Source organism: Macaca nemestrina, chromosome 1 (genome assembly GCF_043159975.1).
Source record: "Macaca nemestrina isolate mMacNem1 chromosome 1, mMacNem.hap1, whole genome shotgun sequence".
Lineage (NCBI taxonomy): Eukaryota > Metazoa > Chordata > Mammalia > Primates > Cercopithecidae > Macaca > Macaca nemestrina.
In genome coordinates this window covers 166,758,516-166,775,782 of record NC_092125.1, presented here as the reverse complement: position 1 = coordinate 166,775,782, position 17,267 = coordinate 166,758,516, and the positions used below count along the sequence as shown (strand labels likewise).

General features: G+C 36.9%; 1 protein-coding gene across 1 annotated transcript in view; it reads right to left on the bottom strand.

Moving 5' to 3' along the window:
• Positions 1–17,267, bottom strand: part of DNAI4 (dynein axonemal intermediate chain 4) — a 106,619-nt gene that overhangs the window by 38,680 nt on the left and 50,672 nt on the right. Inside the window, 2 exon segments of the mRNA XM_011770531.3 lie at positions 7,405–7,560; positions 15,833–15,972. Coding sequence (XP_011768833.1) covers positions 7,405–7,560; positions 15,833–15,972 — 296 coding nt within the window.

The window sequence follows — 17,267 nt, the reverse complement described above, 5'->3', positions numbered from 1 at the left end:
AACATACAAGAATCTATTGTATTTCTAAATACTACCAATAAACAGGCAGACACCAAATTAAAAACACAATACTGTCTGGGTGCAGTGGCTCATGCCTATAACCCCAGCACTTTGAAAGGCCAAGGCAAGAGGATCAGTTGACCTCAGGAGTTCGAGAACAGCCTGGGCAACATAGTGAGACCTCGTGTCTACAAAAATTTAAAAATTAGCTGAGTGTGGTGGTAAACACCTGTAGTCCCAGGTACTTGGGAAGCTGAGGTAGGAGAATTGCATGAGCCTGGGAGGTTGAGGCTGCAGTGAGCCATGATTGTGCTGCCGCATTCCAGCCTGAGTGACATACCAAGACCCTATCTCAAACAAAACAAACAGAATACTATGTGCAATTGCTTAAAAAAAAAATACTTATGTGTAAATCTATCAAAACATGCACAGGGCTTGAATGCTGAAAACTACAAAATGCTGATTTAAAAAAGGTTAAGGAAGATCTTGGCCGGGTGCAGTAGCTCACGCCTGTAATTCCAGCACTTTGGGAGGCAGAGGCAGGCAGATCACCTGAGATCAGGAGTTCAAGACCAGCCTGGCCAACATGGTGAAACCCCGTCACTATTAAGAATACAAAAATTAGCCAGGTGTGGTGGTGTGCACCTGTAATCCCAGCTATTCGGGAGCCGAGGAAGGAGAATGGCTTGAACCCAGGAGGAGGCAGAGATTGAAGTGAGCCAAAATCACGCCACTGTACTCCAACCTGGGTGGCAGAGCAAGACTCTGTCTCAAAATAAGTACATAAATAAAAATGAAAATTAAAAAAGCTCAAAGATCTAAATAAATGGAGACACACTCCATGTTCACAGATTGAAAGACTTAATACAGTAAAGGTATCAATTCTCTTTGTACTTAATGCTTTGATATCCTGGGGCCTTGCTAACCCTGCAGGAACTGCCCCCACTAGCATTAGCCAATTCCTAAAGATAGTGAAGGATTCACCTGATAGCATACCTTTCATATGCAAACCAATCAACCAGAGACCATAACCCAACTGCCTCCTTAACAGAGCTTTCCCACTCAGTCACTATTCCCTTGCCCTAATTCTCCCAGGGCCAGCTACAAGACAACTAGGAATATGCACTAAACCCCAGAGCCCACTGAAATTACTCAAACTAGCCAATCCTAAACTTGCCTACTTTGCCTCACCATTCCTTTCCCTAGTAGCCACAATAAAGGCTCTTGCCCATGTTTTCCCCATCACTCTCTGCCTTCTGACCAACTCTGGTACTTATATATGTAGTTCATGGCATGAAATGTCTCCTTCTCTTGAGATCTGTGAGTATAACAATAAGCTATCTTTGCAATGGCAATCATCTCCTGATCTGTTGGTTTTGCCATACCTCAATAAGAACAAAACCTACACTTTAAAACAATGTTGTCTGCTTTCAATAGAAAGATATAAATAGAATAAAATTAAAGAAATGGAGAAAGATATACTACCTACACACTAATCAAAGAAGTTGGAGTAGCTACATTTAATTACAGATGAAGCAGACTTCAGAACAAAGTAAATTATCAGAGATAAAGCGGGGCATTACATATGAAACATGGGTGAATTCTCCAAGAAGACATAATAATCTTAAATGTCTATGGTGCAAAAAACAAGACTACAAAATATGTAAAGCCCTCTGATAGAGCTGAAAGGACAAGTCCATTATTATAGTTGGAGACTTACTCCTCTATATCAGTAATTAACAGATCACCAGACAGAAAATCAGTAAAGATATAGGTTAGTTGTTGTTGTTGTTGTTGCTGTTGTTGTTTTGAGAGTTTCACTCTTGGTTGCCCCAGCTGGAGTGCAATGGCGTGATCTGGGCTCATTGCTATCTCCACCTTCGGCGTTCAAGCAATTCTCCTGCCTCACCCGCCCAAGTAGCTGGGACTAAGGACGCCCACCACCAAACCCAGCTAATTTTTGTATTTTTAGTAGAGACGGGGTTTTGCCATGTTGACCAGGCCAGTCTTGAACTCCTGACCTCAGGTGATCCGCCCATCTCAGCTTCCCAAAGTGCTGGGATTACAGGGGGAGCCACTGCACCTGGCCAGATATACTTGAATATCACCAGCAATCAACTGAATCTAAATAACATTTATAAAATAGTTAACCCATTATCAACAAATAAACATTTTCCTCACGCTCACATGGCGCATTTACCAAGATAGACTATATTCTGGATCATAAAACATGTTTTGAAAAATTTAAAAGAATAGAAATCACATATAGTCTCAGAATACAAAGGAATTAAATTAGAATTAAATAACAGAAAGATAGTTGGACAATCCCAAAATATTTGGAGATTAAACAAAATATTTATAAATAACAAATAGGTCGAAGAAGAAGTCTCAAATGAAATTTTAAAATATTTTGAACTAAATGAAAAGGAAAATACAACTTATCAAAATTTGTGTGGTACAGCAAAAACAGTTCTTAGAGAAAAATTTTAACATTGAATACATGTATTGGAAAAGAAGACAGATCTAAAATCAGCAATATAAGCTTCCACCTTAGGACACTAGAGAAAGAAAATAAACATAAACCTAAAGCAAGCAGAAAAAAAAAGAAAAGTTTGAAACCAATGACTTCAAAAACAAAAAATCATTAGAGAAAATTAATAAAACCCAAAGTTAGTTCTTTGAAAATATCAGTAAAATCCATAATTTTTAGCCAGGCTAACCAAGAAAAACAGAAAGAATATTTAAAATTGTCAGTATGAGAAATGGAAGGTGTCATCACTACTGATTCCATGGACCTAAGAGAATAATAAAGAAATAATGTTAAAGACTCTGCCCACACATTTTTCTTTTTTTTGAGATGGAGTTTCACTCTTGTTGCCCAGACTGGAGTACAATGGCACGATCTTGGCTCCCTGCAACCTCTGCCTCCCAGGTTCAAGTGATTCTCCTGCCTCAGCCTCCTGAGTAGCTGGGATTACAGGCATGAACCACAACGCCCACCTAATTTTGTATTTTTAGTACAGACGGGGTTTCTCCATGTTGGTCAGGCTGGTCTCGAACTCCTGACCTCAGGTGATCTGCCCACCTCAGCTTCCCAAAGTGCTGGGATTACAGGTGTGAGCCACCGCACCCGACCTTCTGCCCACAAAATGTATAACTTAGCTTGAAATGGAACAATTCCTTAAAAGGCACAAACTACCAAAACTCACTCAAGGAAAAATGGATAATCTGAATAGGCCTATATCTATTAAAGAAGCTGAGTCAATAATTAATAACTTTCCAAAATAGAAAGCATCATGCTTTCACTGGTGAATCCTACCAAACACTTAAGGTAAAATTATCATTTTTATACAATCTATTCCAGAAAATTGGTGAAGAGAAAGTACTTTCCAATTCTTTTTATTAGGCTAGCATTACCCTAACTCCAAAACCAGATGAAGACATTACAAGAAAGGAAAATTACAGAACAATGTCTCACATGAAAATAATGCAAAAATTGGCTGGGCACAGTGGCTCACGCCTGTAATTCCAGCACTTTGGGAAGATGAGGCGGGTGGATCATGAGGGCAGGAGATCGAGACCATCCTGGCTAACATGGTGAAACCCCGTCTCTACTAAAAAAAAATACAAAAAAATTAGCTGGGCATGGTGGCGGGTGCCTGTACTCCCAGCTACTCGGGAGGTTGAGGCAGGAGAATGGCGTGAACCCAGGAGGCAGGGCTTGCAGTGAGCAGAGACGGGGCCACAGCACTCCAGCCTGGGAGACAGAGAAAGGCTCCATCTCAAAAAAAAAAAAAAAAAAAGAAAGGAAATAATGCAAAAATCCTCAATAAAATATTAGCAAATAGAATCCACTAATGTATAAAAAGAATTATACAACATAATCAAATGGAGTTTTTTCAAGGTATGCAAAGCTAGTTCAACATTCAGGATCCAATTAATGTAATCCATCACATCGACAAGCTTTTTATATAATCTATTGATATATAAAAAATATATATATCAATAGATACAGAAAAAATCCATTGCACATTCATGATAAAAACTCCCAGCAAATTAGGAAGAGAAGGGAACTTCCTGAACTTGCTAAGGAACAGCTATATAAAACCTACAATTAACATCATACATCATGGTGAGAAACTGAAAACTTTCCCCCTAAGAAGATTAGGATATCCCTTCTCATACAGGAAAAAATGGTGATAAGTTTTTAGATATAGCATCAAAAACCCAATGTAAAAAAGAAAAAAATTGATAAATTAGACTTTATTTAAATTAAAAATTTCTCATCTATGAAAAACCCTGCTAATAATAATGAAGAGACAAGTCACAGACTAGGAGAAAGTATGTACATGTATCTGATAAAGAACTAAATTGTACACAGGACCCTTAAAACTCAATACGAAAACAAACAGCCAAATTTTTAAAAGGGCAAAACATCCACATAGATATCTCACCAAAAAAGATATAAAGATGCTCAATATCACATTAGGGGGTTGTAAATTAAAACAATAATGAGCTACCACTACATACATATTTGAGTGGCTACAATCCAAAAAAACTAACAATACCAAATGCTGGCAAGAATGAGAAACAGGAATGCTCACTCATTGCTAATGTAATGCAAAATAGTACAACCACTTTGGAAGATAGTTGGTAGTTTCGTAAAAGGCTAGGGATAGTCTCACTGTGTGATCCAGCAATTGTGCTCCTAGATATTTACTCAAATGAGTTGAAAACTTACGTCCACACAAAAACCTGCACATGAATGTTTGTAACGGTTTTATTCGAAATTACAAAAAATTTGAAGCAGCCAAGATGTCCTTCAATAAGTGAATATATAAGCAAACTGTGGTATACCCATCCAATGGAATATTATTCAGTGACAAAAATAAATGAGCTGTCAAGCCATGAAAAAACATAGAGGAGGCTTAAGTGCATATTGTTTAGTAAAAGGAGCTAGTCTGAGAAGGCTACACATATTGTATGACTTCAACTATATGACAATTTGGAAAAGACGAAACTATAAAGACAATAAAAATAAAAATATCAGTGACTATCAAGGGTACAAGAGAAAGGAGAAATGATGAATAGGTGGTCCACAGGGGATATTTAGGACAGTGAAACTATTAATTTTTTGCTGTATAAAACTGTAATGGTAGAAACATGCCATTATGCATTTGTTAAAATACAAAGAACTATACAACACAAAGCATGGAACTTAATGTAAGCTATGGATTTTAATTAATGATAATGTATCATCATTGGTTCACCAAGTGTAACAAATATACCACATTAATGCAAAATATTAATAATAGGGGCCACTGTGCACAGAAAGTAGAGAGATGAAGGGATTTTATGGATCTTTTGGTACTATGTGCTTAATTTTTCTGTAAATCTAAAACTGTACTAGAAAATTCTATTAACCAATCTTCTAAACCTACAGCACTATTTCAGAAGAAAAATCATTTTTCTCTATCAACTGAGATACAGTCTTACATTCAAAGGTAACTATTATTGGACTTTTTCTCCCCTTGAGTATGATAAATAGAAGGTTAAATGCAACTTGTATAATACATTCAAAGTTTAAATGAAAAATATTTCTTAAATCAAATATGGACCATATTTAATTTTTTTTCCTTTCTGTTTCTACTATAAAAATCTCAGTGTCAAAAGGACCTCAGAGGTAACTAGTCCTAGTTTTCATCTGGATTTCTTTCACATTTTCAATAAATCTGATTATTCAGCTTTGTTCCCTATTTCTTTCCATTTTTTAACTTTCTTATCCTAATTCTAGTTTCCCCTACTCCCTTGACTGGCTATAATACTAAAAAAAAGTATATCTTTATTTTCTATGGTAGTTATTGAATATGATTTTATTATCCCTTTTGGTTTTTAAAAGCACACCCATACACACATGAAATACTCTGAAAGATTCACAAATTGAGATTTATTTTTTGTGGGGGATTTTGCACTTGTACATTTTTGTAGGTCAATGGCCTTAATGGTGTGGAAGAAATAGATCTAATATAAAGTCCCAATGTAATTTCCAGTCTAAGATTGGATTTTTCTGAGCAGTTTTTGATAGCTTCTACAAGTAAACCTATTGTATAGACATTCGTGCTTAACAAAAACAGTGTTTCTTTAGTGATAACTAATACTAAATAATTTATTCTTCCCCTTCATTATTCTCTTAGAAAATTAACTGTTCTTCATTATAAACAACTTTCAGTAAAACGTAACTCTAGTCTACATGACCATAAACATACTTAAAGAACTATGGAATGAATATAGGCCACTTATTGAAAGTTAAGATTCAAAGAGACTAGTAAATGAGATTTTTAAAAAGGAACAAGTTGAAAGGTCTTTGGGATCTCCTAAGGAAATGTAGTCAATTATAAATAAGATAATTGTTTTCTGGAAATTATTAATTCTCTTTAAACTTGTTATTTCAAAATACTTATACTTACTGATTTACTGAACTTGAAAATATTCCATTTGTTTTTGGGTCAAAATTAGTGAAAGTAGAAACATTTCCATTTAATTTAAAAAATTTGCCAAAGCTTCAAAAAATGTATCAGGTTTTAGTTATTCTAAAATAAGGACCATCACCTAAATGCAGTAAAACAATTTTGTAAGAAAAAGATACAACATTTCAGAATAGGAAAAGTAAAAGTAGATAACTATAAACTATTCAGAAGTGGAATTGAGCAAACTTCTTATAACTAGTCTTAGTAAAGCTTCTTCCACATTGCGAAATTTATTTGGAAAGTTACAACTTTGTATTGATTTTAATTATAACATTTCGTCTTAAAAATTAAAATACTAGAAGCTAAAGTTATAGTGTAGGGTTTCTCAACCATGGCAGTACATGTACTGACATTTTAGGTTGAAAATTCTTTGTTGCAGGGACTGTCCTGTGTACTGAAAGATTTTCTGCAGTATCCCCGGTAGATGCCCTCAGTCACGAAAAACAAGAATGTCTCCAGACATCCAAATGTTCCCAGGGGAAGTAAAAGAGCCCTAAATTAAGAGCCACTGTTGTTAATGTATAAATCCATTTTAGGTTGTCATAGAGCTAGTATACCTTTTTCTCATAAGTAATCTAATTGAAAGAAAGGGAGATAGAAAATAATGGAACTCACACGTATGAAACAGGGTTTAAGAGCAAAAGGAAAGGTACACTAGAGAAAGAGACAAACTGAAAATTCTTGACAGATATCCAAGAAAAATGTAAATCTTTCAGTTAAGTCTAAGACCACGTGATAGAGTAATAGTGCTATTTCTGAGTAAAAGTTGTACTTTTCATGGTCCATCAGAAAGAAAACATTGTAACTGCCAAAAAAGAATGTATTAAAAATGCCATGTTAAAGTCATTCAAAAAAACTAAAATAAATGAAATCTCACTTTTTTCTGTAGTGCTCCCTGGCAATCTTTGGTCCTGATCTTTAGGAAGTACATTTGTTTCACTACTTGACTCAACCACAGATGGTTTTACTGATAAAGATAAAAGTTCCATAGCATTGTAAGAATCATACAAATCCCAGGCAGTGGACATTATGCCTAGATAAAGAGACAGAAAGGTAAAAATTATTTTAAACCAAATTCCAACATTTTAGCTTTATAGATAACTAGTCACAGAAAAATCTAAGATAAGAATATCTACTGTTGCCTGATGCAGTTGCCTGTGCCAGCTACTTGGTCCACCTGAGGCAGGAGGATCACTTGAGGTCAGGAGTTAGAGGCAGTAGTGTGCTATGATGACACCTGAGAATAGCCGCTGCACTCTAGCCTAGACAACATAGTGAGATCCTCTCTTTAAAGAAATTAAAAATTAAATAAGAATATACTGTTTATTTTTTTAAAATACTATTGTTTTACAATATAACAGGAAGTGGATAGAAATGACAAAGAAATACATCATGAGGATACCTCAAGCCTTAGTCATCACCCTATTAGTATCTACAAACACTTTAGTGCTTTAAGGATAACTCCAAATTATCTTCACAATATCTTCTGACCATCACACCTCCCTCCCCTCTACCCCACACTTGTACAGCATAATCTCATTGGTCTGTCATTATAGGGCGGCCTTGGTGATATGCATCTGGGCAAATATGTTATAACAAGACTTTGATGTTCCTTTACTTATGTTTAATACATAATATATTGTCAACTGTTTTATTCGAAATTATAAAAAATTTGAAGCAGTCAAGATGTCCTTCAATAAGTGAATATATGAGCAAACTGTGGTACACCCATCCAATGGAATATTATTCAGTGACAAAAATAAATGAGCTGTCAAGCCATGTAAAAACATAGAGGAGGCTTAAGTGCATATTGTTTAGTAAAAGGAGCCAGTCTGAGAAGGCTACACATATTGTGTTTTATGTTAAAAATAAAATCTCAAAATTCATGCCCTAATGTTATGTAAAAGATGGGTAATAATGAATGATTGCAACTTCCCGATTTTATAATTACATACTATTAAAGAAAGCTTATTTTAACTGGTATCAGAAAAAAAGCATTCCAAACTGTGCCTTTTTTAAAAGCATTTCTCAGTGTAATACATGTTTAAATAGTTGTTAAAAGGCAAAGAAATGCAGGTGCCGACAGATGGAGATTGCTAGCAAGAGGTAACGCACAGGTGATATGGGCAGTTCAGTTACAGCATCTGCTATAAAAGAAAAAAACATTTAAAAGAGCAAGCTATGCCAGGCGCGGTGGCTCACGCCTGTAATCCCAGCACTCTGGGAGGCCGAGGCGGGCAGATCACAAGGTCAAGAGATCGAGACCATCCTGGCCAACATGGTGAAACCCTGTTTCTACTAAAAATAGCTGTGCATGGTGGCAGGCACCTGTAGTCCCAGCTACTCCGGAGGCTGAGGCAGGAGAATCGCTTGAACCCGGGAGGCAGTGGTTGCAGTGAGCTGAGATCGTGCCACTGCACTCCAGCCTGGGCAACAAAGCGAGACTGTCTCAAAAAAGAGAAAGGAAATGATCAACCCAAAAGTTAGGAGAGTGGATACTTCTGTTAAAGGTGGCTAGAAGAAAGAAGGTTGTGATAGGACAGTGTACAGGGGGCTTCTAATCAACGGGGGATGTTCTATTTCTTAAACTGGCTGGTGAGTACATGGTGTTGATTTTTTCTTTACACTACACATGTATGTATTATATGCTCTTCTGTTTGCAGTATACATTTCATAATAAAGTTTTTAAATAATGAAAGACAGTTTACACTAAAGAATTGAGATGCAGATTAATTAAATATTAAGATTTTATGGATGCTGGGCGTGGTGGCTCACACTTGCAATCCCAAGCCTAGCCAAAATAGTGAAACCCCATCTTTACTTTGGGAGACCAAGGCGGGCAGATCACTTGAGGTCAGGAGTTTGAGACCAGCCTGGCCAACATGGTGAAACCCCATATCTAATAAAAATACAAAAATTAGCCCGGTGTGGTGGCACGTGCCTGTAATCCCAGCTACTTAGGAGGCTGAGGCACGAGAATCGCTTGAACCTGGGAGGCAGAGGTTGCAGTGAGCCAAGATTGTGTCATTGCCCTTCAGCCTGGGTGTCAGAGCAAGACTCCATCTCAAAACAACAACAACAGAAAGATTTTACAGATAAATAAAAGTGTACCTTTTCCTTGCCTGATTTTGGATGAAACTGGAAGAGATGCAAAAATCAGAGAAATGGAGATCAAAACATTACCTTTATCACTGATAAGTCTAATTGAAAAGTGTAGTCTTAAGTCTGCAACTAAATGGACTTCTTAATTCTTCCTTCCAGAATATAGGGGAGAATTACTAACCAATAATTGTCACAGCTAGAAAAGCACAGACTTCCTCCATAGGTGTAAGAACACCCCAGATTGCATGCTTTCTGCAAGTGAACAGACTTAACAAAAAGTGACTCAGCCAGAAATGACTGCGCTTCATTCCTTCTTCTAAATTCTCTTATCAAATTAGTCACTTCTCTTTTCCTGAGAATGAGGAAATAATGTATAGACAGAGGCCAAAAGTGTTAATGTAGCAGAAGGTCTTTCTGTAAAGGTTCACAAAAAGGGAGGAGTAAGTTTTCCCTGACAGTATACATATAGTCACTAATGATAAAGATGGCATTTCACATAATTGAGCTTCAGCTTAACTATGAAGGCCTATTGAAAAGGAAAGCAGGAACTGGATTAAGAATGGTAAAGACGGCAGGATGTGGTGGCTCATGCCTCATCCCAGCACTTTGGGAGGCTGAGGCCAGTGGATCACTTGAGGTCAGGAGTTTGAGACCAGCCTGGCCAAAATAGTGAAACCCTGTCTCTACTACAAATATAAAAATTAGCTGGGTGTGATGGCAGGCGCTTGTAATCCCAGCTACTTGGGAGGGTGAGGCAGAGAATCACTTGAACCCAGGAGGCAATGGTTACAGTGAACTGAGATTGCGCCACGGCACTTCAGCCTGGGTGACAGAATGAGACTCTGTCTCAAAAAAAAAAAAAAAAAAAAAAAAAAAAAAGAGTAAATAAGAATGGTAAATGCAACCTAGATGCAGAAAAGAATTCAGACCGATAATATACCTAAGTATTCTGTCCTCAGGTTAAAGAGATTGTATAATGTCAGCAAGCATCTAAGTTATGATAGTGATCAATATGTCAATCTCATGTTTTAATGTAAATTGGTTGCCTTCTATGTTTGGTGAACAGCTGAAATCCTAGCCTATCAAGTCATTATCCTTCTGGGAACTACTATCACCTCACTCCTATGTCAGATCTCCTGTTCAATGTATTTTACTGTCTTCTTCTATTTTTGTTTCACAGTTGGTTTTGGTGGAGCACATCCTTGACTTCTTAAAAAAGTATACAGGAGAGGTAAATTATTTTGATACTTTGCATATATGAAAATACCTTTATTCTATCATCATACTTGATGTTTGGTTGGATGTAGTATCTAGACTGGAAATTATTTACCTTCTAAATTTTGAAGGCAGTTGTATTAGCCCCTTTTCATGTGGCTATGAAGACATACTCAAGACTGGGTAATTTATAAAGAATTTTAATTGGCTCACAGTTCCACATGGCAAGAGAGGCTTCAGGAAACTTCCAGTCATGGTGGAAGGCATGTCTTACATGGCAGCAGGTGAGAAAACTGAATGACGAGCAAAGGGGGCAGCCCCTTATAAAACCATCAGATCTCATAAGAACTCACTACTATCAAGAACAACATGAGGGTAACCACCCCCATGATTCAATTATCTCCACCTCTTCCCTCTCACAACATGTAGGAATTATGGGGATTAAAATTCAAGATGAGATTTGGGTGGGAATGCAGCCAAGCATATCAGCAGTGTTCCATTACATTCTTGTTTCCAACCAGTCTGATGTCTTGTTCTCTACACTGACCTATTTATTTTTCTCTCTGGTAGTTTGTGGACATTTTCTGTCCCCCACATTTTAAAATTGGTAATATGCTGGCACTTGTTGTTCCCCTTCAATCTTCCAACTTTTGACTTTCAAGTCTGAGAGGTTTTACTGAATTATCTCCTCCCCTCCATTTTCTATTTTAGGAACCATTATTTACTATTGAACTTCCTGGATTGGTCCTCTAATTTTATTGTTTCTCTTGGATTTTCCATCCTTTGTTTTTCTTCTCTACTTCTTGGAATTTTTTGTTGTTGTTGTTATCTTCCAAACATTTTATTAAGCTATCAAGATCCTTTTATTCTTTGAATTTTTTTTTTTAAAGAACATTGTGTTCTTGTTCCATGAATGCAACAAATTCTGACAGCGTTTGCTCAGTTTTGGGGGCATTTCTGTGGAGGGACACATTGTCAGAATTACCTACTCTGTCATTTTTGCTGCATTATCCTAGAACTATTTTTTTTTAGTTAATGCTCCTGAGGTAGCTAAGTAGACACTGATGTCACCTACAAATAGTGACTATTTGTTTTTGAATCCTTATAAATATTAATTCTGTTGCTGTCTTACTGCAATAGTTGGAACTACCAAAACAAAGTTGAAGAGTTACTGTGATAAATGACACTATTTTCTGGTTCTTATATTTAATGGATCACAGCAATTATTATCTCTAGTGGTTCACCTGCAAGCAAAAATTTTGCTTTTTATTTTACATATTTTATCAAGAAGAACCATACCATTCCTGTACAGATAATTTCATCAGGAATGAATGCTGAACTGTATCAACTGTTCTTTTTGGCATCTACCATTCTTGTTTCACATTAAACCTATAAATATGATTTTGTAATGATGGATCATAGGTTTCCTGATATTTAATAATCTTTATACTTCTAGAATAAGTTGTTACTATGGATTCCTAATGCCTTGAGGGTTCAAATTTAGTACTACTATATTTTTAATTTTTCCACGTATCTATGAGATTAGTCTGTATTTTCTTTGTCATGTTTTGTTAACCTTGTTTTAAAAACTAGTAAATATCCTAATAATTTATATAACTTGGAGCAATTTAAATAACATGGTGTGATGGTTAACTTTATATGTCAACCTGACTGGGCACAGGATGCCTAGCTAGCTGGTTAAACATTGTATCTGGGTGTATCTCTGAGGGTGTATTCACAAGAAATTAGCATTTGAATTCGTGGACTGAGTAAAGCAGATGGTTCTCCCCAATGTGGTGGGCATCATCCAATACTTTGAGGGCTGAATAGAACTAAAAGGTGGAGGAAGGTTGAATTCACTCTCTGCCTGATTACTTCAGTAGGGGCATCAATCCCCTGCCCTCAGTACTCCTGGTTCTCAGGTGTTCAGAGGTAGACTGGAATTGATACCATTGGCTCTTCAACTCTCAGGGCTTCAAACTACCATATCAGCTTTCCTGTGTCCCCAGTTTGCATATGGCAGATCATGGTACTTCTCAGCCTCCATAATTACGTAAGCCAATGCCCTGTAATAAATATCTCTATAAATAAATTATAGATATAAATTATAAATCGGCCAGGCACAGTGGCTCATGCCTGTAATCCCAGCACTTTGGGTGGCCGAGGCGGGCAGATCATGAGGTCAGGAGATCAAGACCATCCTGGCCAACACGGTGAAACCCCGTCTCTACTAAAAATACAAAAATTAGCTGGGTGTGATGGCATGCCTGTAGTCCCAGATACTTGGGAGGCTGAGGCAGGAGAATCGCTTGAAACCAGGAGGCAGAGGTTGCAGTGAGCCGAGATTGTACCACTGCACTCCAGCCTGGCGACAGAGCAAGACTCCGTCTCAAAAATAAAGAAATAAATCCTAGATATGAATATATACATACATATTCTATTGGTTCTGTTTTTCTGAAGAACCCTAATACACATGAATATTATAAAGTATTCTCGCATTTACAGAATAAACCTCTAAAGTAATTTGACCTTTATCTAGGCCATTTTATTTTATTTTATTTTTATTTATTTATTTTTTTTGAGACGGAGTCTCACGCTGTTGCCCAGGCTGGAGTGCAGTGGCGCGATCTCGGCTCACTGCAAGCTCCGCCTCCTGGGTTCACGCCATTCTCCTGCCTCAGCCTCCTGAGTAGCTAGGACTACAGGCGCCCGCCACCGCGCCCGGCTAATTTTTTGTATTTTTAGTAGAGACGGGGTTTCACTGTGGTCTCGATCTCCTGACCTTGTGATCCGCCCACCTCGGCCTCCCAAAGTGCTGGGATTACAGGCTTGAGCCACCACGCCCGGCCATTATCTAGGCCATTTTAAAGGGGTATATTTTGGTAAAATTTTCCCATTTCTTTGAGTTAATGTATAATTCTATTATTTCTTGGGAAGTTTTGATAACTTTGAGTTCCATAAAGAATCATTCTTTTTTTTATTTTCAAATATTTTAGCATAAACTTACATACAGTAATCCATTTAAAACATTTAAACCCTTCACTTTTGAAAAAAATATGAATAGTTTTCCTAATATGAATTGGAAATCTAAAGTTACATACAGTAATCCATTTAAAAATATTTAAACCCTTTACTACATATTAATATTTGGAAAAAATATGAATAGGTTTCTTAATATGAATTGGTTAAGGACAAGAAAAAGTTACTAAATATCATCTAGGAATTCACTTTTCTGGGTCCATCCAAGTTTGCACCAATTAAGAAACTGACAAGGAATAAAACAGAGATCAAAATTACCTTTATTACTGATAATGTTTAGATCGGCTGATACAGTTTAGATGTGCAGCAACGAGCCTGATAACCACAGGCCTAACAATGTTGAGTCCTCCCGCTATAAAATGTATAGCATGGAGAAACCCATCAGAATTTGTACTCCTTTCTGCCAGCAGGCTACCAGAAGAGGGAAAGCAGGGGAATAACCATACATCCCAATGTATGGTTATTTACCAATCAAGTAAGTCACACCTCCACTCCTAAGTAGGAGTGAGTGAGATAATAGAAAGAGATGGAGATAAAGATATCAATTCATGTTCTTCCACGTAAAAGAAAACATTAGGAGTAGGGAGTAAATGCTCTCACCAATAAGATGTATGCATATTCTTTGATTAAAAGCAATGGTTAATTTTTTTGCTAGGGGTTTGTTCTGTTAATCTTTTGTAAAAACTAGCTTATAGTTTTGCTGCATAATAAAGGCAATTAAGAATAAAACCAGCCGTGGCTGGCACGGTGGTTCATGCCTGTAATCCCAGCACTTTGGGAGGCCAAGATGGGCGGATCACCTGAGGTCAGGCGTTCGAAACCAGCCTTCAACATGGTGAAACCCGTCTCTACTAAAAATACAAAAATTAGCTGGCCATGGTGGCGGGCACCTGTAATCCCAGCTACTCGGGAGGCTGAGGCAAGAGAATTGCTTGAACCTGAGAGGCAGAGGTTGCAGCAAACCAAGATCGCGCCATTGCACTCCAGCCTTGGTGACAAGAGCGAAACTTTGTCTCAAAAAAAAAAAAAAAAAAAAAAAAGAATATAACCGGCCGGGCACAGTGACTCGTGCCTGCCATCCCAGCACTTTGGAAGGCCAAGGTGGGTGGATCACCTGAGTTCAGGAGTTCAAGACCATCCTGGCCAACATGGTGAAACCCTGTCTCTACAAAAATACAAAAATTCACCGAGCATGATGGTGGGTGCCTGTAATCCCAGCTGCTTGGAAGGCTGAGGGGGAGAATCGCTTGAACCCAGGAGGCGGAGGTTGCAGTGAGCCGAGATTGTGCCATTGCACTCCAGCCTGGGCGACAGGGTGAGACTCTGCCTCAAAAAAAAAAAAAAAAAAAAAAATTGGACTATAACTTTGCTTGTAATTACTTCTTTGGCTACATCCTAGAGATTTTGGCTACGCAATGTGCTCAGGGTTGTTAATTTGTACACATTGAGAAGTGGTAAGTATAGTAGTTAAGTGCACAAGCTCTAGAACCAGAACAGTTAGCAAACTTCTCTTTGCTTGTTTCCTCATCTATAAAATGGGGAAGCATAATAGTATGTACCTCATAGGGTTGCTGTAAAAATTAAATCAGTTAATATATGTGAAGGACATAGAATAGTGTCTGACACATTTAAAATGTTAATAGTTATGGCTGATATTATTTGTGACATAGTAAATAATCAGTTTATATAAACTTTTAAAGAGTATAAAGTTCTATGACATAGCATGCATAAAAATCAAGATGAATAATTATATCATTCAAATCTACATATTTATTACTTAACATGTCAAATTCTGAAAGTTATAGATCACAGTGTCCAACTATTGTTGTGGTTTGGCCAAATTTTTTTTATTTTTGCTTTATATATTTCAATATTCATTTGTTGATTGACAGACTCAAAGAACGTATATTAGAACATTATAGTTTATCAAGCAGAATGAAACAAATTACCTTTATCTTCCATTATGATTTTATCACACTGAACATCTTTATTCTTTGGTGCTCCATTGAAAGTCTGCATCATCCTTTCAACATATAGGTCATTGCCTAATCTATTTCTACAAAGGACTTCATAATTCTTGTTCCTCTGACTGTAAAAAATAAAATGTATCCAACTCATTATTAAGAATCATCACCACACAAATTATCGCTTTATATTATTCTTTTCCTTAAAATTACTTTCATTAATGTGGCTTGCACCAAAAAGTGAAGTGAGATTTCAGAAAAAGTCTTAGGAAAAGACTGCACTAAATGACCTCCAGAGGACTCTTTTATACTCTATTTCCCAACATCCCTATTACTTTCGGTACCTATCAATAACATGCTAGTACTAACTCCATGTAGGTTTTAGTTCTGAATATTTTTAAATTTTCCATTACTTCTTTGATGACCCATGAGGAATTTAGAAATGTGCTTTTAAACTTCCAAATGTGTATGTAAATGTGTCTGTTTTAGTTGAGATTCATGTTACTAATTTTTAACTTTATTACTTTGTCCCCAGAAAATTTCATTTGTATGATTCTATTGTGAAATTTTTGAGACCTTGCTTCGTAGCTTTATGAATAGATAATTTTTTATAAATGCTGCATGTGTGCTGAAAGAGAGTGTGTTCTCTAATTGTTGAGTGCAGAAGTCTGTATCTGACCATTAAGCTTTTATTCAAATTTTCTATATCCATACTAATTTGTTCTCTGGTTGACCTACCAACAATTAAGAGAGGTGTGTTTAAATCTCCTACTTTAACAGGATATGTATCAAATTTCCAATTTTTGCTTCATATGTTTTCAGGTTATTTTATTTATTTATTTATTTATTTATTTATTTATTTATTTATTGAGACGGAGTCTTGCTCTGTCACCCCGGCTGGAGTGCAGTGGCGCAAACTCAGCTTACTGCAACCTCCGCCTCTCAGGTTCAAGTGATTCTCCTGACTCAGCCTCCTGAGAAGCTGGTACTACTGGCACAAGCCACCACACCCAGCTAATTTTTGTATTTTTAGTAGACACGAGGTTTTACCATGTTGACCAGGCTGGTCAGGAACTCCTGACCTCAGGTGATCCACCTGCCTCGTCTTCCCAAAGTGCTGGGATTACAGGCATGAGCCACCGTGCCTGGCCCATGTTATTTTATTAGGAATATTCAAGTTCAGGATTACTATACCTTTCTATCATTACGAAGTACACTTTATCCCTAATAATGCTGTCAGTTTAATTGTTCCTCTGTAGGTGACATGTTTTTTAAAAATAGTTCTCTCTTTTTATTTTTTAATGAAATTACTTTTAAATTCCAATGCTCTTATTTATCTATTTATTTATTTATACATAATAATAATAAGAGATGTGGTCTCACTGTGTTGCCCAGGATGAATTTGGACTCCTGGGCTTAA